The 23,286-nt window shown below is 44.1% G+C and overlaps 1 protein-coding gene across 3 annotated transcripts; it reads left to right on the top strand.

Annotated features, from left to right (window-relative positions):
* Nucleotides 1-238: 238 nt before the first annotated feature.
* On the top strand, nt 239-21,189 carry FAM117A (family with sequence similarity 117 member A). Of its 3 annotated transcripts, none has more exons than XM_024199410.2 (8): nt 239-326; nt 8,554-8,720; nt 13,082-13,177; nt 13,807-13,911; nt 14,307-14,441; nt 17,594-17,819; nt 18,234-18,354; nt 19,448-21,189. In XM_024199410.2, the coding sequence occupies exons 1-8, from the start codon at nt 254-256 to the stop codon at nt 19,788-19,790; spliced, it is 1,266 nt and encodes a 421-aa protein (XP_024055178.1). In that variant the 5' UTR covers nt 239-253; the 3' UTR covers nt 19,791-21,189. The 3 variants fall into 3 exon arrangements, with proteins under 3 accessions (XP_024055178.1, XP_024055177.1, XP_024055179.1); XM_024199409.2 differs by having other exon boundaries at nt 18,201-18,354; XM_024199411.2 differs by lacking the exon at nt 14,307-14,441 and having other exon boundaries at nt 18,201-18,354.
* Nucleotides 21,190-23,286: the final 2,097 nt, after the last annotated feature.

Raw genomic sequence — 23,286 nt, 5'->3', positions numbered from 1 at the left:
CTTGGGGCAAGCCCCCGGCTGGATTAAATTAATCTCGAGGGCTGGATTAAAATGTCTGAAGGACTGGATTGCGGCCTTTGGGCCCTAGTTTGCCCACCTCAGTTTAAAAGCAAGCTGACCTCATTGGCCGCACTTCCCTTTTCCCCAGATTAGCAAAGCCATAAGAGAGATTTTGGTAACATATTGTGTGTTGTAATTCCTTGGTTTTTTTACTTTTGAACTGGAGTCATGCTATAACTTGTAAACTTCTGCTATGCTTCCTACTCTGCAGAATTTACTTACTGGCTTTGTGTTGGACACCAAAAGCAGCTGGCGAGGCCTGGAAGGTTTCTTGCATGTTTTTTCTGCTTGTTTTTAACCTTAGAAATATCAGCAATATCAAATCTGGTCTGTTTTTTACTGGACTATTTCCAAGGACCCAGAGGATTGAATGGGTATTTCCTTATCCTTTAGTCGAGGACAAAGTTGAATCTTAGTGATCTCTACTCCTAACTGTTTGTCAGGTGTTTGGTTTGTTTTTGTTAAACCTATTTAAAATAAGTCTTTAACAAGGACTAGAAATTGGTTCCTCTCAATTGCTCAGGGTTTCACTTCAGTATTTGACATAATCCTACTAGTTCTCCAGTCATCTGTAATCTACTAGGTAAAAGAGTAAACAAGACCTAAATTTCAAATGTAAAAACCTGTTTCTGAAGCAACCCTTATATAGTCCATATAGGATCAGTAACCCACCTGTTCTTCTTTGCCAGTTCAGAAGTGCTGCATATATGCACTAGGATAAGTGATCATTTTGCTTGAAGCCCCTGTTGAAGAGTGCCTTCACACCAGACCAGGCCTGAGAATGTCCATTGGAGCCAAAGATTTCAAGTTGGAGGACGTTGAAATACTCCAGATTGTTTTTTCTAATTATAAAATAAGCTTTAGAGAATTAAGATAAAAGGTGAAAAGTTCAGCTCATTTCCTCCAGTAACTGGGTGTTTAGCTGCAGCCTTGGACCCTAAGTAACTTGTGTTTGTGTTCAGTGGAGCTGCTCCTTAAGGCATGCATTGTCTTTGGATTTGATTGAGTGCCACAGAAAAGCCTGAACTTCTAGTATTCCTTATTGAATAATTTCCTTAAATTACATTTGCAGATGGCTTTTTTCCTTGGTCAGTTTTCTCCAGCTGCATTCAAATACAGCCTGTAACTAAGGAAATGGTTACAAAGACTGCAATTTCTTTAGTTTTGCTTGCAGGCCAGATCTTAAAACTCCAGCCCAGTTTAGCAGTGCCTACAGGAGAAGTTGATTTGGGTCATAACTAATGTCAGTCTAGCTCTCTAATCTGGTAACTCCTCTGGTCATACACTGCTCCTTATCCTTGGCTATGAGTGAATGAAAATTCTTTTCCATAAGGTCATCAAGGGACTGCCTCTTTCAATGCAAAATGGTAGCCTGACCACCTGATCCAGTCATCCAGCTTATAGGCTGAATGACTGGAAAGGCTCTTGCATGTTTTTCAGAGGGTTGCATTTTGGAGTTGGCTGTCTTGAAACTGTGTTGGAGTTTGGAGTCTGGATGTCTTGGAACTGTGTGCACAGATCTTATGCAAGAATCGGAGGGGTACTGTGGTTTAACCTCAGTTTCTGCCTAATCACCGGAAGATGCAGTGGATTTCAATGCTCCCAAGGCTGTGCAGTTTGTATACGTTTATTGAAATGGAACCAAGGGCTATGAAATGTGTAACTGGTGTGTATGTGTGAATTTACCCTGTTGGTTGTAAATCTTTTACAAGTAAAAGGATTATAATCCTAAAGGTGGAGGAATAGAACAGAGGCAGAGATCTAGAACATTTACTTTGCACGGAGATGTCATCTTAAAATAGAATGCATGCCAAGAGTTGCGGAAGTTTTCAGCTAATTGTGCTACAGAGAAATGTTAATGCTAATTGTTGGGGGTGGGGATGGGCATTTTTGTCCTCTTCCTAAATCCTCCTGTAACCTGGTGGTTTTTAAACTTTCACTACCATGAACAAACCCCCTGGCTGAACTTTCTTCCAGTTCAAATTATTCTCTTCTCTACCTACTCATGTATGTTGTATGGTTGACATAAGTTATCAATGGATGTCTCACTTGACTTTACCCCTCCTCCATATTTGTGAATATAGTCTTCCTTTTCTACACCTATGTTCTGGATAAAGCGGGCTTTTTCCCCCACTAGAATCAGCACTAACTTACTGTTTTCAGCTCTTGGAACAAGGAGATGCTTCGGTAGCTAATCTGCTCCTTATCTTGCATCATGGATCCCTTTCTTCATACCCAGTTCAGTGTATATTTCTATTTTCCAGTACTTGGGAGTTCCTCCAATACTATTGTGATTAGGGGCTTATTAGTACCTAAATAGCTCTGCCCTTCAGTGACTTGAACAAGAAGCCAGCATCTTCAGCATACTCTCTTCTGGGAGCATTTACAAATGCTCCTTTCGTTTCTGGTACAGGCTTTAGCTCTGCCCTTTGTCCCTTCCACTTCAGAAGGCCCATCTATTGTCATCTTCCATAGAGACAGCTCTATCTTTTCTGTGACATCCATGTGAGCTTTAATCCTGAACCCTACCAACTTCCACATCTCACCTTGATCCCAGTCTTGACTATTGGCTCCTGACTATGCCCTAAATTCCTGTTAATTTCTTCAGACTAAAATCTTAGGCCTCTCTGTAGAGTTCGCTGTGTGCTAAGCACAGGAGTATTGATCAAGGGTTTTAAACTTCATCATAACTGACAAGTGAAGTTACCGATGCACTGCTTTGCAGAACTCCTCGATAAAGACCTATATATTGCATAATACTAAATTGCTCTCAAACCTTTCGATGTCATCAAGGTGTGCTCTGGCAGCAGTTTGAAGAGGAGGGAGCACCTAATGATATATTGCAGTTTAGCAGCATATGGAATATTCTTATTGAGAGGCATTAAGGGAGAGAGTAGCTTCTTATAGATTTGGCTATCACTTCCAGAATATGAAGGACAAGAGCCACATCTGGGAAATAATAAAAGTTTGGTTTAGTCTTTGTTCTGATGATAGATGATGCTAGTAGGACTGATGGATGCTGCAATTTGCCAGCGCTGCAGTGTAACTTGAAATGTAGTAACAAATCTTTCTTGCACCTGCCCAGTCTGCAAAATATAAATGCCAAGTTTAAAATGAAAATTGAGAATAAATCTATAGACTCTGATCACTGCTATTAAATGTTCTAGCCTTGTTAGTGACACAGACCTCTATCCATTTAACTATGATGTACTATTGTCCTGAGTCTGCCAAGATATTGAAATAACTCCATGATGTCACACTGATCACCTTTGTCAGTATTCATGCTTTCACTGCTGATCATTGCACTGGAAACATCTAGATAGTGCTTTTCTGGCACATCTTGACATTCTGTAAGACTAAGGTAGCAAATATCTGTTGGTATTTGGAGGCCTGATGCCTTCAATTAAAGTGATGTCAGATGAAGTGTCTCCCTGAATGTGGTTTGTGGACTCCTGAGTTTTCTCTAAAATGTGGTCCATTAGACTATAGCCCTCCATGTGTCTTATACTAAAATATAAGTAGGTACAACAGAAAACAAAACTCCATGTAGACTCTTTTCCTTGAGAGAAATCCCTGCAGATTTATCGACTGTACCCATAATGTCTTGAATTTGGATCCTGTCAGATTAGTAGCTGAGCTGTTAATAAGGCCTAGTTCGTACAGTTTGTGTAGTGGTGTAACTATGTAGATTAGGGGTCTGATTTTTTTAACAAATATAGTTATTGGTACAACCCCTGGTGTGGTCACAGTTACACTGATAAAAATGTGGCTTATACCAGTGTTACTTATTCCCCTTCCCATCTAGTTGAAAAGGTGTATGCCAGTCTAGTTAAAGCAGTATAGCTTTCCAGTGTTGACATGACCCCTTAGATAGGAGATCACCAAAGAACATCTAGATCAGTGGTCCTCAAACTTTTGTACTGGTGACCCCTTTCACATAGCAAACCTCTGAGTGTGACCCCCCCCTCCATAAATTAAAAACACTTTTTAATATGTTTAACATCATTATAAATGCAGGAGACAAAGCAGGGTTTGGGGTGGAGGCTGATAGCTCATGACCCCCCATGTAGTAATCTTGCAACCCCCTGAGGGGTCCCAACCCCCAGTTTGAGAACCCCCTGATCTAGATGATGGAGAAACTGTTACTGCTAATTCGGGGGGGGGGGCACACTTTTTAGACACTCAGCCAATGGCCTACCTTGATGTTAGGTTTCACTGTGCTGTAGGAGGTCTTTTAGATTACTTGAAATCAAAGTACCTGTTGTAGTTTGCGAGAACTATGATAGAACGCAAGCACCCCACTGGAATTTTATCTGCCTAAAATTCCTCCTGTAGTTTCAGCTGGATATAAAGTATTTACGGTATGCTTTGAAAAATTTCTGCCCAAGTGAAGTGAACTGTTCATATGTAGCTTGTAAAGCTTGTTGCATGCTTTGGGATACTTGGCTGGAAGGCACTGTATAAATCAGTTATTGACCCTAGTAATCCTCACATGAATGGGAGTGGCTTTGGCTGTATCTCTACTGGATTCTCATTTTCATGAGAACCTCTAAAAAAGTAGACCTCTTGCATTAAATGTTTAGATTCTTTGCTTGAGCTAATGAGCTCAGAATTGTAACAAACTCCTTGATGTGCCCACATATCACAGCACACAAGTAAAATTTCTCCACTATATGATACCTGTAACAGCCAGGCACAATGAGATAAGTTTAGCATCAGTTCAGCCTTAACTTTGACTTTTATCTAAGCTCTGTCAGTTTGTTAGACCCTTAAAGGGACACAGTTAATCTTAAGAGTTGACATGTTTCAAAAGACTTCAGTGTCTGATTAAACTGCATGTCCTTGAACTTTTTAAAACATTTTTCTGCTTCCTGTTTGATAAGGATTAGCTCAGCAAGGGAGAAACTATAAGGGGTTTTGTGAAATAAATATATACAAATGCAAAACTACTGGAAATATTTTTGCTAACTTCTGTTTGTATCTTAGGTGTTGCCTGTAACTATATTGGGTACAAAATTTCCAGCTAGAAATGTGTTGATGTCCCTTTAATGATTTTTAATTTTGTCCAGGGGTCTGATATGTCCTTCTGCAGATGAGAAAGATGAGATGGGCACTTACTTTTTCTTCCTACAACTTCCTAGAAAGCTATATTTGCTGAGAGCCCAATGCTAATGTGATAGGGATAGAGTCCAGAGTTCTAGTATAAAAAATGAACTGAAAAGGCACCCACCTTAATGATCAGGTCACACTTGACCTGAGTGAGTAAAAAGGACTATGCAAAAGTTGTCAGTGCAGCAGTAAGAGACAACCAAGTGGGTCTCTGAGATATAGCGACGGTTCTGTTATCTTGAGTGGCTTTGCTGTCGCATGAAAATCGAAAGCCCTCAAACTTGACTCTTGTCAGCTGTGTAGTTAGCTTTGGACCAAATCCAGAGCCTACAGCCAGGTGGTAGGGCTGTTTGGACTTAGTGCAGTAGGATGATAATAGAACTGCTGTAAACAGGACACTCCACCCTGTCTCGACTTCTCTCATGCACCCTCTTTGTCACGTTGGAAACATTGTTTTACTGTCTCCAGTGCTTTTTTTAGGCCTATTCACTTTGACTGGGGGGGTGGGGGTACCCCTCATCCAACACAAGCCCTGCCATCTGACTTCCTCCACACCCACACCTTTCCCCCATCTTAGATTGCTACTGCCTTTAAGGGAACAACGCTGTCCACTTGCAGAATTGACCTCCTGTAGTGGCAGGATGCTCCATCTGAGAGAAGGAATCGCGGTATGGCCACTCACATATTGCAAGTAGGCATTCCCTCCTCAGGACTTTAATCTGTGCAACAGGCATAGCTGTCTTAAGAGACTGTGTTCATGCCCACACTCATTTCTCATGTATGCTGTAGAAGTCAGTTTAGAATGGAGAGGAGCTGATATTTGCCAGACCATCCCCACAATCCAATTGTTTGCAAATGGAAAGGCATCAGTCCTCAGGTATCAGCAGGTGATGGCTATAGCAACACAGAGGACCTTCAGTGGTAGTGTAAAGGGAGTTTCTGAGATCCATAGGTGCTGACTCCGTGGGTGCTCTGGGACTGGAGCACCCATGTGGGAAAAAGCCTCCCATATCAGCTCTGCCCCTCCCTCCCCACGTTTTCCACCCGCCATGATCAGCTGTTTCGCAGTGTACAGGAGGCTCTAGGGGGAAGAACAAGGATGCCGTGTGCTCAGGGGAGGGGGCGGGAAGAGGTGGGGCAGGGCCTGGGGCAGAGTGGGGGTGGGGGGGTCGAGCACTCGCCGGCACATTGGAAAGTCAGCACCTGTGCTGGGATCTCTGGGATATAGTGGACTCTGGGGTGTTGGAGATGGAGGCAGGAGGTTGTCCAATTATGGGAGCATGTTTAACTCTTCTGCCAGAAACCGATTCTTGAGAACCCGCATGAGTGGAGGAGACTGCTGATGCCATATATAATTGAGATGCAAGTGATGCAGCCTGTGGGGCAGTGACTCACTGAAAGGAACTGCTAACACTTGAGCAGGTTTTTAAACTAGAATTAGGGTGGTGGTTTTTCTCAGGCTGAGAGTTGTTTGAGGCAGGGACCATCTCTTCATATTTCTACAGGGCTGTCCACAATCCCATTTGAGAGCTTCTAGGTCCTATTGCAGTACAAATATTAAATAATCTTTTCCAGCCCTACCACAGGCCTCTATGGCAAGTTGCTTTTTGTTTCCATTCCTCCTCACCTGGAACTCAATTTCCATTACTTAAGTCATTTTTAGATGACAGATTAAGTTGAGAGGGAATCTCACCAGAAGCACAAAGGTTAGTAAACAGATGGCAGCCATTTCTGAGCACGTAGGATGCCATGTGGCAAGGACTGAACGCCTTTGTATATTGAATCATTTGGTTACTAGACTTAGTACTAGAATTATTATTAGAAATTAATAGAAATATTAATACTAGAATACAGGCTTAATTTACACTTTAAAACCAAAGTGCTAAATTATTTGTCACCCACTGTGCTCTGAATCTGGGGGGTTCATATATAAAACACCTGAACCAGGGCTGTCCAAGACCTCATTGACTCTTTGCCAAGAGGCCAATGTGCTGATTCTAATTTGCATATTAATTTACATGTTTAATCAAACTAAATGCAAACAACCCCCTAGTGTTGACTTGAGCTTGCGTGTTCCTTTCTAGAATAGAAAATGCTCATTTGACTTCATCAGTAATAATAATAAAAAAACAAACCCTGCTGTTCTGTCACTGCACTGCAGTTCCAGGGAGAAAGGGACTACACTGTGTATTGTCAGGCCACACATGGAGTGCACACCTCCTTTAGAGCTGGCTAGGAATGTAATATGTTGGGGGGTGAGGTAGTATGTAACATCTCCCCTCTTTCAATGTGCCTGCCAAGAGAGAAGTTTGGCATTCTGTACTCTTAGCTGTTGGCATGAAATGGAAGCACGTCTGTGCACACAGTTACTGACATGGGAACTTACACTGGTGGTGTTTACAGAAGCTTTTCTGTTCGTCATAAAGCTGCAGTTGTGAAAATATTGCTCTCCAAATAGGCAATATAGTTGTCCAGTGGACTGAGCATGAAACAGAGAGCCAGGACTCTTCTGAATTTTAGTTCTGGCTGTGACACTGACCAAGTCACTTATGCCCTCTGCTTCATATTTGCTCTGTAAAATGGGGATATGTATTTACTAACCTCCCTTAGCGCTTACATAGCACCGTTCATTGGAGGATCGTAAAGTGCCTCAAGTAAATATCTCCTTTTTTACAGATAGGGAAACTGAGGCACGCAGGCTCCAGCTTGCATGCAGTGTCATTATCTTAGATTAGAACCCAGGTTTTCCGACTCAATAGTGTACTTTGGCCACTAGGCAACATTGCTATGCAGGCTTAATAGATGTTTGCACAGTACAGCATTAATGCAAAAATATTGTATGTCAAGTATTTCAGTATGCCATTGAGCTGTGACTACATTGAATTCTTAAGTTTGATTGGAATTTCTAATCAACAGTTTCAAGCACCTACTTCAGCACTGAAATAAAAGTTCCTGCACTAGGAGAAAAGAATCTTACTTTGATAAACATTAACATAGATCTCTCTAGTGGGGGCATTTAGGCAGATTTCCCTTCCCTGACCCAGCTAGCCAATGACCATGGTGACTTCTGACTGTTGATGATGAGTAACAGGACTTTCATTGTGGTCTAGATTCAGGCTGGGAGATGGCAAGTGAGAGCATACAAGCTTTTGCTACTATAATGGCATGAGTGCAGTGGATTAACTAGGAATAATAGGACTTCTCTTGTTGCTTCCAGTAACTGAACTAATTTCTCTATCCCTATCTGTGCATTCTGGTTGCTCTCGTAATCATCCCTGAAACGGGTTTTCACTTGGTTGCACTGTATCAAATGGAAGACCTCTAAAGCACTAAGTGTTAGTTATGGGCAGAGACTTATTTTTTTTTTCTGCTTTTTCCTTCTAGCTAGTGTTCCATGTGCTACTGCTGTTGAAAAGACATGCCGGACCAGAGCACCCAGAGTGAGGCGCACCTCTTCGCTAGATACCATCCTTGGATCGTACCTCCTAGGACAGTGGCCACGGGATGCTGATGGAGCTTTTGCTTCGTGCATGAATGACAAAGCTACCCAGGTATGGAAGGTACCTTTTGCAAGGTCTGAGGTAGCGGCAGGGTTACAGAATGCTGAACTAGGGCTGCATAAACTGATTGTTAAAGAAGGCATCAAGCTTTTGTCTGTTCCGCTGCAACTTTCTAGGAAGACCTTCCCCTCTTACTACTTAGCCTCACTTCACTCTGGTTTGGTGTGGAGTTAGAATTCTCTTGTCCTTGTTTGGAGGCAGATGGCCTCTGGCGCTTTGCTTCAATACTGGCTCGGTGATGGGGTTTTTTTTTTTGGTGGCTTGCAGCTCTGGGCCAAATCCTTATATAATACTCATGGGCTCTGTGCCACAGCAAGAAGTCAAGGGTGTTCCCACACAGGACTTGCTCAGTGCGAGCCACACAGCACTCTGCTGTATAGTGGAAAGGGTCCAGACTTTGAGGAACTCTTAGCAACCCGTAAATATTACTGTATGGCAACAGATACTGGTTCTGCACGTGGAGAGGTTGAAGAATTTAGAAGGATAAGAGCATCCGTTCACTTAACTAGCCATTTATTTAGCACATTAAAGCTCTCTGTTAATGGGAATGTTCATTCTCCAGCAATTTATTACTTACTGGGCTGTTTGCAGGAAATTCTCAATTGGTTTCCAAGTTCCATTGTCCTGTTTAAATGTATTCTCGCCTGTTATTGTGTCTGCTGCAACAAGCAGTTCAGGGGTTGGAGGGCATTCTGAACAGAAAGGGGAGGAATTCTTTCGCCTTGTACCTTTGGGGGGTAGGAGATGAGGGAGAAGGTCTCTTAAAGCATATCGGCACCAGAAAGGAAATTTAACCCTAGTGTTTTAGGATCTGCAACTAAAAGGTTAATTTTTTTAGGCATTTGACCTACTTTCCGGGCCCTCTTCTCCACAGTATGTTAAATGCTGATATGTTCATTTGACCCCTACTTCCCATGTGGATTTAACTGATGTGGTCCCTTAAGCAAATTATGCCAATGAGGTAACAGTACCTTCCATCTGACTGTCTGAAAGCTCTTTGCAAATGACACCTCCCAGCACACCTGTGAAACAAGTAATTATCACCACTAGTTTGTTGATGGGGAAACTGACAGGGTTAGCAATTTCCTGGGGAAAAAAACTAAATTAGGCCAGGGCGCTGGTAAAATCCTGGCTTACGCCTGATTTAAACTGGGAAAAATAATTGCATCAATATCCAGCAAGATCAGCAAGCATAGAATGAATCTTTTCAAATCTGGGATACATCCATTCAAAACTGCAAAAGGAATAGGCTCAGTGTGTCCAGTGCATCAGAGTTGGTTGTCTGCTACAGAATGTGGCATGGCCGAAGGGATCTGGACTGCTAGGCTGCACTTCTGGGCACCTGATTGCTTAATACTTCAAGCCTACAACTCTGCATTATTGCTTTCATATAATCGAATGTTTTCCACTTTTGTTTATACAATATTGAAAACTGAAATGAGTCACGAGCAGGTGGAACTTCCTTGAGAAAATATTGAACCAAAATGTATAGACATTCCATTGTTCAGTATTCTAATTACATACATTAGTAATATGCCCACTGCAACTTACTTTTCTTTTGTACAGCTCTAAAGTAATCTACTGCCCTACGTAGCCACAATTTGAATAGATAACTAAAACTAAGTGTAATGCGGTGTGCAGTAACAAATGCGTTTTTAACATAGAAAATGCCTTAAACAGGGACTAACTAGTTTTTCCTAGAGTGGTAAACATGATTTTACCTGCTAAAAAACCCCTCTGGTAAATACCATGCCATCCCTGGAAACCGAGACACATAGGTTGTGACTTGCCTAGGTCACACACTAAACTTGTGGCAGAGCTTAGAATAGAGCCCAAGCTTCGTAGCTGCCAGTCCCGTGCCTTATCCATATCATGTTCTTCCACCTGTCGTCCCATTCTAACTTTTACTGAGCTGCAGGATAATCTGTGGTGCTGTTCTGCAATTTACCAGACTGCATTTTTCAGTGTCTTCAGGCACAATGAAGCTGACTCCCTGGAACTTCTGGTGGCCAGTGCATGTTTACACCTTTCTTTAAATAGCTCCTGATCAGCTGTTTTGCAAAACTCTGTAGATCTGCTAGCTTAAGGTGGTTAAGTGAGATGCAGCTGCAGGTGCTGAGTGTGGGGGCGAGGATGGCAGCAATATACATGATTGGAGCTTGTGGTTTCATCTTTCTTGCTGCACAAAGCATTTTGTCCCTTCTCACTCTGAGGGGAAGTGGTTTTTGCCACAGTTAGTACAACAGGTTCTGTAATTTCCTTCTCTGCTGACAGACTTGGCCCTAGAGAGGCAAGAGGCACATGCATGCTCAGTCTTCAGGCGTTCCCACTCCTGCAGGGTTCTTTCTTCCTTTTTCGGCCCTGTTCTTCTGATGTGAGCCTTTAAGCAGTGCTAAGTGCTCTGGTGTTAAGGTTCTCTAGCCCTTGGAGTGCAGAGCCCAATGTAGATATCTGGAGCCCACTAAGGTGGTGAGGGACCAAATGCTGCTTTGGAGTATAACACCCCCACACCTACTCTGAGGGTCCAATAGCATTTTACAAACAACTTGGAATAAATTGTCTTGAATATCCTTCTTAGCATTGGTTCATAAGTACATGAAGTGTCCAGTGTTTTAAGAGGCTGAATTACTTTAACCCCAGAGCAGTAGCAGCCCTGGAAACTGCAGTCCAAGCATCCCCATCAATGTCCCTGCTGCTCTGACCATGTTGGCGAATGTGGGGTTGGGTCAGCCCCATTCCCATTCAGTCTTTGATCTGGCAGACACTAGTTTGTTTCATGGAAACCACTAAGTAGCAACAAATTTCAGGTGTTGCAAGGAACAGAATTCTTTGCTTATTTGAAGTGGGCAACTGGATCCAATCTGCCAGCAGAAGAGGACTTCACTTAAGTTTTTGGTCTAGTGACTACCCTTCCTGTCTGCATGCCACATCAGGCAACAGTGGTGCTGCTGCAATCCCAAAGAGGAACCCCTGGGTAAAATCACAAGCTTGTTGGTGGAAAAGCAGCATGCTAAACTGCCAATAGTATGGGTCCTAAGGAGTCCAGCTCAGCCTCTGCTATTCAGTGAAAGTTGGAGCACTACCTGTAAATCAGCTGTATTCAGTTAAAGCTTAATCTGTCAGAGGAAACGGTGTACCTTTCTGGATAGCTTGTCTTGTCCCTCTGGCTTGGACTGTAACCTTTTAAGCAACTTTCTGTAGAGAGGATTCTGCAGCCTTAGTGACTCAACAGGGCTGTTTTAAACAGCTGCTGTTTTTGCAATGACCTCTCCAGGGAGGTTAGTTGAGTTGCTTGGAGAGAAACTGTTCTCAGGCCTTTGCACCTTCTGGCAGCTTGTCCAGTGAGGGCTGAGGGGGAATTAACATCCTTCCCTCCCACAGAAATGGTAGGGAGGGGAATGACTTGGGATGAGTGGTTTGCGATGAGTTTAAATGTGGTGGTGGGGAAAATGACCGCTGACATATTTGAAAGTGAGGTACCTTGGGACTCCTTTCTGATTTCATGGATGAGATATTGGGAACTTAAGTTCACTGTCCAGTGCAAGGAAATTCACATGCTTCACCTAGCTGGAGATTTGCAAACCGTTTCTTTTGATTGAAATATAGTTGTCTCTTGAAAAACAGTTCTGTAAAATAGTGCTGAGGTTGTTTCCCCAACAAGTTCAAATTTGCTCAGTTTACTGTCAGTCTGGCAGACTCAAATGGGATCTGAATCAAGCCAAATTCTGGCATCACTCATGCATTAGAACCAATACAAGACTCTGGTAGCCAACTTCTGCTTTTGGTTACACGTATGAACTTCCACTCAAGGCTGGACAGGTGTAATGGGGAAGAAAAATCTGGCCTAGCAGTCAGAACGTAACAATTTGCTCTGAGCTGTGCTGATTCTGCTAGGCTAACATGAGTGAAAAGGAAAATACGTACATCACTCCCGTCACCAGATCTGACTGGGTACATGTGGGAGGCAGGAGATGTCGTTTGTACATGCCTGTTTTTTCCCCCGGGTATGCATAGCAGTATTATTCATCACTGATATCTAAGCACCTGTCAAAAAAGCCAGTGGCTTGAGTGGTTCTCTCCTTGCCTATCCCAGTGCAGGAAGAGGTAGATTCAAAGAACCACGAGTTCAAACAAACATTGCTTGATCTCAGAGTATTAACATTCAACTATTTTCTGATCTGTTTTACATAGTACTGAAACCCAAAACTGTTAATCCAGAGCTGAAGGAAAGACTGGAATATAAGTGTGGATGCACAATACTTGTTCACTTTTCTTCCTAGGAGGCCTTATCCCCTGCCTAGAAGACAGTAAATTTGGTGGGTGCAGTCCTAAATAATCTCTCTTCCCTTCAGACTCCAACGTCCTGGCACGAAGTGGAAGTCGGGAAGGCCACTGCCAGTACTCATAAGCGTTCCGCATCTTGGAGTAGCACGGATCACCGCAGAGAGGTAAACAGATCCCCTTCTACAACTTAGCAACCAATAAATCTTATCATTATGGACCATACCTTGTCCATAAAGTGGGGAAAGTGGGTATAACTGAAGCTGAGATATTAAACTCCCATGTGCACTCATTAGCCCTTAGTTTGAGGGCTGCATGGCCTAAGCAAATATTCTTATTGTGTCCATAAATCTTACACTGCAGGTCAGCATGCTCTTCCCACCTCACCCACCCTTTATTTGATAAACTGCAAGTCCCTCCTCTAGCTAGCTTCCATTGTAAGGAGTTTGACTATAGCTCAGTGCATCACTTGCAGAGAGGCCATGCCCATAACACCAACCCTTGGGGTGAGCTCCATTGAGTCATGGTTCAAAGCTGATGCTGTAAATGGAAGACTAATATTCCTGGACCCCTGGAAAGGGAAAGCTGTCTACACTCTTCTAAAATGGGGGAGTTCACTATTAAACCTTTGGAATAACTTCCTCCCCACCCTCTGAGAAATGTCCAAGGTTTGTTCTAGCTTGACTGAATGTGTCCCTCAGTCTTGTAGGGGGGAACATTGGGGAGGGGATGGTGAATTTTGGTTGTGAGCCCTGTTTTCTTGTTCAGTTTGATATATGCTGAATTTGTTTGCTAGATTGCTAAACTGAAGCAGCAGCTCCAGCGAACTAAGCTAAGTGGCAAAGAGAAGGACCGGAGCTCCCCACTCCAGGGGGATCACGCTGTCCTTGGATCAGTCAGGGTACGTTTCATGTTTCCCCTCCTTCCCAATCTGTTTTGCAGTGTACCCTAATGAGCCTGGGGAGCACAGTCCAGTTCTGCTGCCGGATTACAAATCCAGTTTCCAAGTGGTTCTCAGTTTTGTTTAAATTCTAATATCCAGTGTGGTGGTGTGTGTTTTTTTTAAATAAAAACACCCAAACCTTCCCCACATACCCCTGAAGGCTTTGGACTGCAGTCAATGGGTTTAATATACACACTCTCCTATCAAGGCTTTCCCCAATCAGCTGGCTTCCTGGAACATCCTGGCTGAAAATTCAGAGCTGTGGGATAGACACAGCTGTGCTGGGAGATCTGTATGAGTTTGTGTGGCTGCAGTGGACCCCTACGCCTCAGTCTGACTCTGTGTTGTCACAGGACTCACCTCCTGGACTCCCTCCTGCATCTCCTGTTTTGAGGCTCAGCCCCTGCTTACATAGGAGCCTGGAAGGACTAAACCAGGAGCTGGAGGAGGTGTTTGTGAAGGAACAAGGAGATGAGGAGCTTCTCAGGGTGAGTTGTCCCTTCGGGGTAGAATCATAAGTATCAGGCTGGAAGGGACCTCGAAGTCATAAAGTGCAGTCCCCTGTACTAAGGCAGCACCGAGTAAACCTAGACCATCCCTGACAGGGGTTTGTCCAAGCCTCCAACAATGGAAATTCCACAGCCTCTTTGGAAGCCCATTCCAGAGCTTAATTACCCATATAGTTAGAAAGTTTTTCCTAATATCTAACCTAAGTCTCCCTTGCTGGAGATTAAGCCCATTTACTACTTGTTCTGTATTCAGTGGACGTAGAGAACAATGGATCGGTCTTCTTTATAACAGCCGTTAACATTTTTGAAGATTTATCAGGTCCCCCATCATCTTTTCTCAATACTAAACAAGCCCAGGTTTTTAACTTTTCCTAATAGATCAGGTTTTCTAAACCTTTTATCATTTTTGTTGCTCTTCTCTGGACTTGCTCCAATTTGTCCACATCTTTCCTAAAGTGCGGTGCCTGGAATTGGACATGGTACTCCAGCTGAGGCCTCACCAGTGCTGAGCAGGACAATTACCTCTTATATATGACACTCCTGTTAATACACCCCAGAATATTAGCCTTTTTTGCAACTGTCACATTGACTCGTATTCAGTTTGATTCACTGTAACCACACATGCCCCCACAGGTTTTTCAGCATTACTACCACCTAGCCCATAAGTCCCTATTTTGTAGTTGTGCATTTGATTTTTCCTTCCTAAGTGAGGTATTTTGCACTTACCTTTGTTGAATTTCATCTTGTTAGATTCAGACCAGTTCTCCAATTTGTCAAGGTGATTTTGAATTCTAAGCCTGTCCTCCAAAGTGTTTGCAAATCTTCCAAGTTTGTCACCTGCAGATTTTGTAAGCATACTCTTCACTTTATTATCCAAGTCATTAATGAAAATATTTAGTACCAGATGCATGACTGACCCCTGTGGGACCTCATTAGATATGCCCTTCCAGTTTGACTGCAAACCATTAACTACTCTTTTTGAGTATGGTCTTTCAATCAGTTGTGCACCATCTTTTAGTAAGCTCATCTAGAGCACATTTCCCTAGTTCGCTTATGAGAGTCACTTGGGACTGTATCAACTAAAATTAAGATACATCATGTCTACAGCTTCTCCCCTATCCACTGGGCCAGTAACCCTGTCAAAGAAGGGAATTTAGGTTGGTTTGGCATGATTTGTGCTTGACAAAGCCATGCTGGCTATTCTTTATAACCTTATTATCCTCTAGGTGCTCACAAACTGTTTAATAATTTGTTTCAGTGTCTTTTCAGGTATTGAAGTTAGGCACACGGCTCTAATTCTGAGTCCTCTTTGGTCCCCTTTTTAAAGATAGGTACTGTATTTGCCCTTCTCCTGCCATCTGGGACCTCACCTGTTTCTTCCATGAGTTCTCAAAGATAACTGCTAACGGTTCTGAGATTGCTTCAGCTAGTTCCTTATGTACCTTAGGATGAATTTCGTCAGGATTCGTTGATATTAATACATTATCTAAACATTCTTTAACATGTTCGTTCATTCATTCTCTATCTTGACTTGTTCTTTCCCCCTTGTTGTTAATTGTGTTGAGTATCTGGGCACCTTTTTAGTGAAGATTGAAGCAAAACAGGCCTTAAACATCTCAGCCTTCTTAATACCATCAGTTAATAGCTAAGGACTTACGCTTCCCTTCATCTTTCTCTTGTTCCTAATGTATTTAAAGAACCTCTTCTTGTTGCCTTTTGTGTCCTTTGGTAGGTGTAACTCATTTTGTGCTTAGCGTTTTCTGATTTTGCCCAAACATACTTGTGCTATTCTTTCGTACTCCTCAGCAATTGCTCCATGTTTCCACTTTATGTAGGATTCCTGCTTGATTTTCAGGTAAACCGCTCCTGACAGAGCCATATTGGCCTCTTGCTATTCTCCGTGTCTTTCCTTTGCATCAGGATAGTTTGCAGTTGTGCCTCTAATACTGTCTCCTTGTGAAAATGCCAACTCTACTGAACTCCTTTCTCCCTTCATTTTCTTCCCATGGGACTTTACCTAAAAGTTTCCTCAGTTTGTCTGCCCTTTTTTTTAACAAGCCCATTGTTTAATCTGCTGCTCACACTCCTATCCTTTCCTGGGGATCATGAAATCTATCATTTTGTAATTGTAGATTTTTAAAGATTTAGGCACCTAACTCCAATTGGTTTCAGTTGGAGTTAGGTGCCTAAGTACCTCAAAATCCAACTCTAAGTGACTTTCACATGGTCACACAGTCTGTGGCAGAGCAGGGAACTGAACCAAGGTCTTTTGAGTCCCAAACCACTGCCCTAACCACTTGTTCGTGGGTTTGTGTTTGTCATTAAAACTATAGGAAGCAACCAAGGAAGTTCTGAAACTCTTACAATTGCTTTGCCAATGGATGTTATGATTATCTGCTCATTTGTCAGCTCTGCACCTTCTTCCTTGGGCCCTTTGGGTATGGAACTCCATCCCAGAGCTGAGCCATAAGGCTGCCCCTCTGCTCCACATCCCTCTTCAAACCCACTGCCGCTGTGACACTGAAGAAATCAGCCAGTTAACTACAGTGTTGAGAATATGCACCCTCATTTTAAAAAGCATATTAAATTATGGTAGTGTCCCAAGGTCTCCGTCTGAATCAGGGCCTCCTTGTGCATATGTAGAAGAGTCCCTACACAGAGAGCTTTTAATCTAAAGGATTGTGCCTATACCAGTTCTGCATAGTTGCCTGTCCCTCCCCATTTGTATGTTGCTTGTCTAAGATTACATAAACTCCTCAGAGCAAGAGTTGTCTTTGTATTGGGCCAGGCTCTGTCTGTGTCCAGCAAGGCCCTCAGCCTGACTAAAGTATCTGGACATTGCTGCAGCATAAATATTGAATCCTTGCCTAAGGGGGTGTGGCATTAAACTGGCAGGGAGAGGGAATTTGTCTGAAGGCTAGTAGAGAAATGACTCTCTAATTCAGCACCTCCATGTGTTCTGGGTGGGTATATGATCTGCCCCTGCCTGTATAAATCCCAAAGTACATGGTCTGGAGCAGTAGGATTGCTTCAGTCCACTGAGATCTAAATGCTACTTGTAAGTTCTGCCTGCCTGTGTGAAAGGGGGCTGAGGTTGGGGGTTTCTGTTCATTAAGCTTTCCTCCCTCTAGATTCTGGATGTTCCAGATGGCCACAGGGCACCAGCCCCTCCCCAGAGAGGCTCTGAGGATCTTTTGCTGCTGACTCTGGAACCCAGCAGTAGCAGCTGCAGCAGCCTTTCTCTTTCCCCATCCCCTTCTGTGCCTCTCCGATCTTCTCCACACACCCCTGCAAGAGCAGCGACAGAGGAGCTTTCTTCTGCCCTGGAGGAGCCACTGCCTGACCCCAAGGAGAAAGGTAAATGGCCTTCTCCCAGCATAGGGAGATATGGGAATGTGAAAGGTGGTGTGAACGCATTAACCCTTTAGTGTAGCAACCCAGCTCTCTCCACCTCCAGTGTGTTTTGAATTGGGCTTTGGGAGCCCAGAAGTTAAATAGGAGATGGGGAGAGTGGGGTGGGGTGTCTTTGAGTAGGTGCTGGAACAAATTGGAGTTGCAAGGACTCTTATGTGCAGGGTTTTTTCCCTCAGTCACTTGGGAATTCTCAGCCCCAGGCTGACTGAGGATACAAGTTGGTAACTGAATGCAGTTCTGGTGCCAGGACTTTTTAGGACACTACTGTGATCTCAGGGAGCTTATCCTGTGTTGATTTAAAAGGGCTCTGTTGAATTCTTCTAGAATCTTCTCAAAAAAGTCTTCCTTCCCTGCTAGAGGATGGTAGCCCCTCTCCAGTCCTGGCCTTTGCCTCATCTCCTCGACCTAACCACAGCTACATGTTTAAACGGGAGCCTCCTGAGGGATGTGAAAAAGTCCGGGCCTTTGAAGAGGCTTTGTAAGTATGAGAAGGGATGACGTCTTGAGGGAGAGTTTAAATGAGATGGTGCCAACGCTTATGCAGTTTCCCTTGCCTACATTGTACTGCGTAACTGTCCCTCTCCCCTCCTTGCCCCAAGTCCAAGGAAATAAACCTCTAAAACAGATTGGAATTGGGGAGCAGCTTCTCTTGGGAAGTATACAGACATTAGATGTGCTGCCCTCTTGTTGGGTGCAGAAGCAACGAACCAGAGTGCGTCTGACACACTGGAGGACTCTTCTGTGAAGATGACTGGTGGCGCCTGCCTTCCCACCACACACACAAGCACTTTGCATACCTAACCAACATGCCCGCTTGGCCCTCAAATAAACCAACTCTGCTTTCCCCAACCCCCAGCAGGATGGAGCTGTTGACCTTACCTGTGCTATTGGCCAGCCTTCCTGCTCAGCCTGCTTGTTTGCTCCCATAACCACCCTGGATGTTTGCTCCTGGTCAGCCTGTTTCCCTTCTACTGGTCTCCAGCTCAATGGTTGAGCTGAGAACTGTAGGGAGGGCAAGCAAGAAGAGGCCAATGAGGGTTCCTACCATTGTCTCATTCCATCTCAGGCAGGTCTACACTTAAAACGCTGCACCACTGTAGTGCTTCAGTGAAGATGCTACTGCACCGAGAGCTTCTCCTGTGATAGCTACCGCCTCTCGTGGAGGTGGATTGACTGTCAATGGCAGACCCCCTTTGACGTAGCGCTGTGTACACCAGGGGTTAGGTCAGTATAACTGCGTGGGTCAGGAGTGTGGATTTTTCACACCCCGTGTGGTGCAGTTATACCGATGTACATTTATAGTGTAGACCTGTCCCTAGAGTCTTGGTCTGCCCAGCTGCTCGTAGCCCTCACTCGTTGCTGGCCGAGTGCCTCCTTTGTGTTTCTGAAAGCACTAAAGAGACGGTTCCCTGCCTGGAAAGTGGCCAGCTTGTGAAGGGTTAAGACAGTAGGAGTCTCTGCCCTCCCCACAACAAGCATATACCATTAAAGCTGCAATTGCTTGAACAGCTGTATGCGCTCTGAGGGCTCCATTCCTAACCCATTTCCTTTTGTTTCTCTCTCTCCTTCAGATCCCCCAGCCCTGATCAGAATTTTCTGCCCTCCTGTCCTGATAAGAACAAAGTCCACTTCAACCCAACTGGCTCTGCCTTTTGTCCGGTCAGTCTGGTAAAGCCTCTCTTTCCAAACATGGGCTTCCTGTTCAGAAGCTTCCCTACTACCCCCAGCCCCGTGCCACCAGGCACGTTCACCTCCTGCCAGTCCACTGCCCCAGGCCCATTCCTTGGGTCGCGGAAAGACTCCGCAGCAGATGGCTTTAGCGAGGTCTCTAAATCACCTCCACTGAACTTTGAACACTGGAAGCGCACCCAGACAGAAGAGAGTGTCCTCTTTCATAGCTCTCTTGTGGTCTGAGGCCTTTGGGAGACCCGGCACAGCAAAGCATCTGTGGTTCTTCGGTGCATCTTAAACAGCCTGTGGTGCCTTGAAGTTGGGACTTGAGGGTTAGATGGGCAGCCCTGGGATTGAAAACCACAGCAAGTTTCCTCCAGAATGATGGTGAAAACTGTTAAGTACAATGTGCCACCGGACTCTTGGCTGCTGGAGTGGTTCCTTTCTTCGAGCCCCCCAGTACTTAAAGCACTTTCCTCTCCTGTGTTGAAATGTCCTTTTTTTCCTGTATGATTGTTTTGCTGTCAAAGAGCAGCGGGGACACTGCTGCTGGTGAGCGGCATTGTAATTCCAGCTACCTGGCTCTGTAAATGAAATTCCTTGCTGCGGGTATTCAGGGGACATGGGAGTTTCCTAGCACTTCTCATCCCCACAGTTGTCACATGGATTTCCTGCACCCAGAGGGAGGGAGGCCAGTCGCTTGGCTGCCTCCTGGAGAGCTGGTAGAACCTGGCTTAGCTGATTCCAGCTATCTGAATGTATTGGGCAGAATTTGACCATGAATCTGCCCTCTATCAAAGGCAGCTTGAGCCACGTAGAACACCCAAAATACAGAAGAGAAAGACGTGAGGGGTTTGGAAGTGAACTGTAGACAGTTCCACTACTGGATATCCGAACCCTTTGAAATAGCCACCTCGAGCTTTCAGGAGCCTCTTGGAATGCCTTGCTGTACAAAGATAGAGAATGCAGATCAGATACCTGCCAGTGCACCTTCAGGGACCTCTGTTTGCAGAAGACCTGTACTCTGGGAAGCTTCTTACATGACAGAGGATGTATAAGGAGAGATGTGCTGCTGTGAGGCTGTCTGCATGGCTTGGTAGGTAGCGGAGGGCCTCTCAGACCCCCACAGCCTTTTTTCAGGGGAAGAAGATGGAAATCTAAGTCCGAGCAGCATACAAAAGGTTTCCACGGAATTGTGGAAGGTTGCTGCTAGTAGAGATGTTACATGCTGCTTTCCAACCGAATGCCGTAGACAACCTGACTGGTTCTGGTATTGTTTGCATGTGCAGGGGTGGAGTTGGGGATCAGAACCATTTTGTCTCACTGCAGAAAAACTTTATGCACAGACATAAGATCATCCTAACTGGGCTGGAGTCTGAGATCTTGCTAGACCCAGCAATGCTTATCCCAGCACAAAGCCTCATAAGGTGAAACTATAACATGGGGAATTCTGATTGTAATGCCTCTTGAAAATGAAAGTATTTGATTTGTGTTCTGTTGCTAAGGCTCTGGGTTGTATTGAAGAAGCCTATTTTCTTGTATCTGATGTAGAAACTCTATTTTCTTCCAAAGACACTATTTTTGCAGCTGTTTGAAGTTTGTATTTTATGTATGTATTGCAAAGCTTAAAGGAGGAATGTTAGCCTTGGAGTTTTTCTTGTCTTGTGTTCAGAGTTTTTTGCAGATCTTGGTGTTGCCAGTAAAAAAAAAAAAAAATTATTATTATTATTCCAGGTATCCAAAGCTCCTTTTCTCTTTCTTTGGGGTTTGAGTGTATTTAGTCTAAACTGGAATCTTTGCATAGTTCAATCGACAGACACTGAAATGACAAATAAGCCGGATCGACTGCATTTTCTGCTGCAGTGGCCTCTATCTGTTGATAGGTTACCTTCAGCTTAGAACGTGGGCTTGCCAGTTCTCAAGTGGTCCTTGTACTGTTTTAGGCTTAGCACTAACTTTCTAAATTCTTGCCAGTAATGCTAAATAGCAGCTAGTGTTAAAATTGCTTCTCTGTAATGTATTGAAGATGTGGGCTCATCTTAGCAGTATGAATACAGCTTCTAAATTAGGCTGTGGAGAGGAAATGCAGCCAGCTTGGAGGAAAACGCCTACATACATAAACTCTGTTTTGCAGCTCGTGCAGTAGGATGAAGCAATCTCCTTCACTTTAACTCCCTGAAGTTGGTCAGGGCATTTTAGTGCTGCACTGGGAGAGCTCTGCAGCTGGTGGTAGCAAAGGCTTATTGAAAATGTGAGAGGAACCTCACTAGGCCAGGTAACCATTTACCCAGTGAGCTCGGAGAACACATGTCAGATTTATTAGAGGAAAGTGCAGTGAACAAGGTACTGCATTTTTTTTGAAACCTTGAGTCCCTCTGTCCAGTTGTTCTTAAATCAGAATTTGATATTGCAGTGGAGGAACGCTCTGCTACCAAGGAGAGTTCCAAACTGCTCCCAACTCTTCAGCTGTTGCCACCTTCTGATGAAACCTCAGTCAGCAGTTTGAGTGTTTTTGGCAGGGAGAGATGGGGAAGAGTCTTTAAACTAACATGCCAAGTAGCCTTAAAAACACTTTTATTTTTGATTGCTTATAAACATGAATTCAAACAATCTCTTCCTGACATTGCAAGTCACTCCATCTGCAGCTCTGCCAACACCACAATCTCTGACCCACACCTGCCATACTGTAGCCTCTGGGGGAAAGGTTGTCAACCAGGCCAAACTGTGTGGAGAAGAGAAATAGCAACTAGACACCAGGAAGCACACCTGTACCTGTGCTGCCCCAGGCATAGCTTTCTTTGCTGTTAATCTGTAAATCCATCATTTAACTCCAAATAGTGGGTAATAGTCAGTGGGGCCTGTTCAGAGCATGGCAACCTCTATTACTCAGTGCTGTGGTTTGAGACATGTCATGGGTCCTAGTATGTGCTCTGCGTGGATTACAAGCTAGCTGTATGATTCAGGGAAGCAAGATGGAAAACTGGCCACCTGCTGGAACACTAGGCTTCTCATAAATTGCTAGTGCATTCATTTCTCTGCACCCCCTGCCTGCAGACTGAATGACATACTTCACCCCTCTTCTCCGGTGTGCAATTAAAACTTGATAGTAGTGCCCTGCTGGAGTACTCCTTTCACCAGTCTGCATTCCAGTCAAGGCTGGGATTATTTGAATAAAGAATCCCTACTGAAAGGAGACAGAAGCAGTGAGGAATAAATGACTACAGAAAGGGGAAGCTAGCATTGAAAACCATGGAGCCTTGTCTTTAGTTCTAGCTAGAGCTGGCCTGGTTCCTGCAATATGCTCCTCAGCCATAAACTCCACAGCCACCTAGACAGATTATGATACATGGTGTGCTAGTTCTGTACAAAAATGCCCAAAGCTTTTTGAGGGCTCTGGGTTGTCCTGTTGATGATGGTGAAATGTTTGGATTTGTGCACACAGAAAGCAGAAGATAACCTAACTGAATTGGGTTAAGATCCTGAATGACAGGGAGCTGTATGTAGACCAGTGTGAGCGCATTCTCCCTGGATAAGTAACAGCAAGTTTGGATAACCAGAGGAAAAATACAACCCCCCACTTCCCTCAGCAGTATTTCATCTCTTGTCTAACCTGTAGTTGTTCCTAAAGAACTTCTGGTTTTGTTGCCAGTCTATGGACAATGTGGAGACACTAAATTACATAAGAGCTCTTTATTCACAATCTAATTAGTCCCAGAAGCTGGACTTTTGGAACTGAGTG

The sequence above is a fragment of the Terrapene carolina genome, unplaced genomic scaffold, assembly GCF_002925995.2.
Source record: "Terrapene carolina triunguis isolate 2854851 unplaced genomic scaffold, T_m_triunguis-2.0 Scaffold193, whole genome shotgun sequence".
In the NCBI taxonomy this organism is placed as follows: domain Eukaryota; kingdom Metazoa; phylum Chordata; order Testudines; family Emydidae; genus Terrapene; species Terrapene triunguis.
Note: the sequence above shows the minus strand (reverse complement) of the source record. Positions and strands in the feature narration are given on the sequence as shown.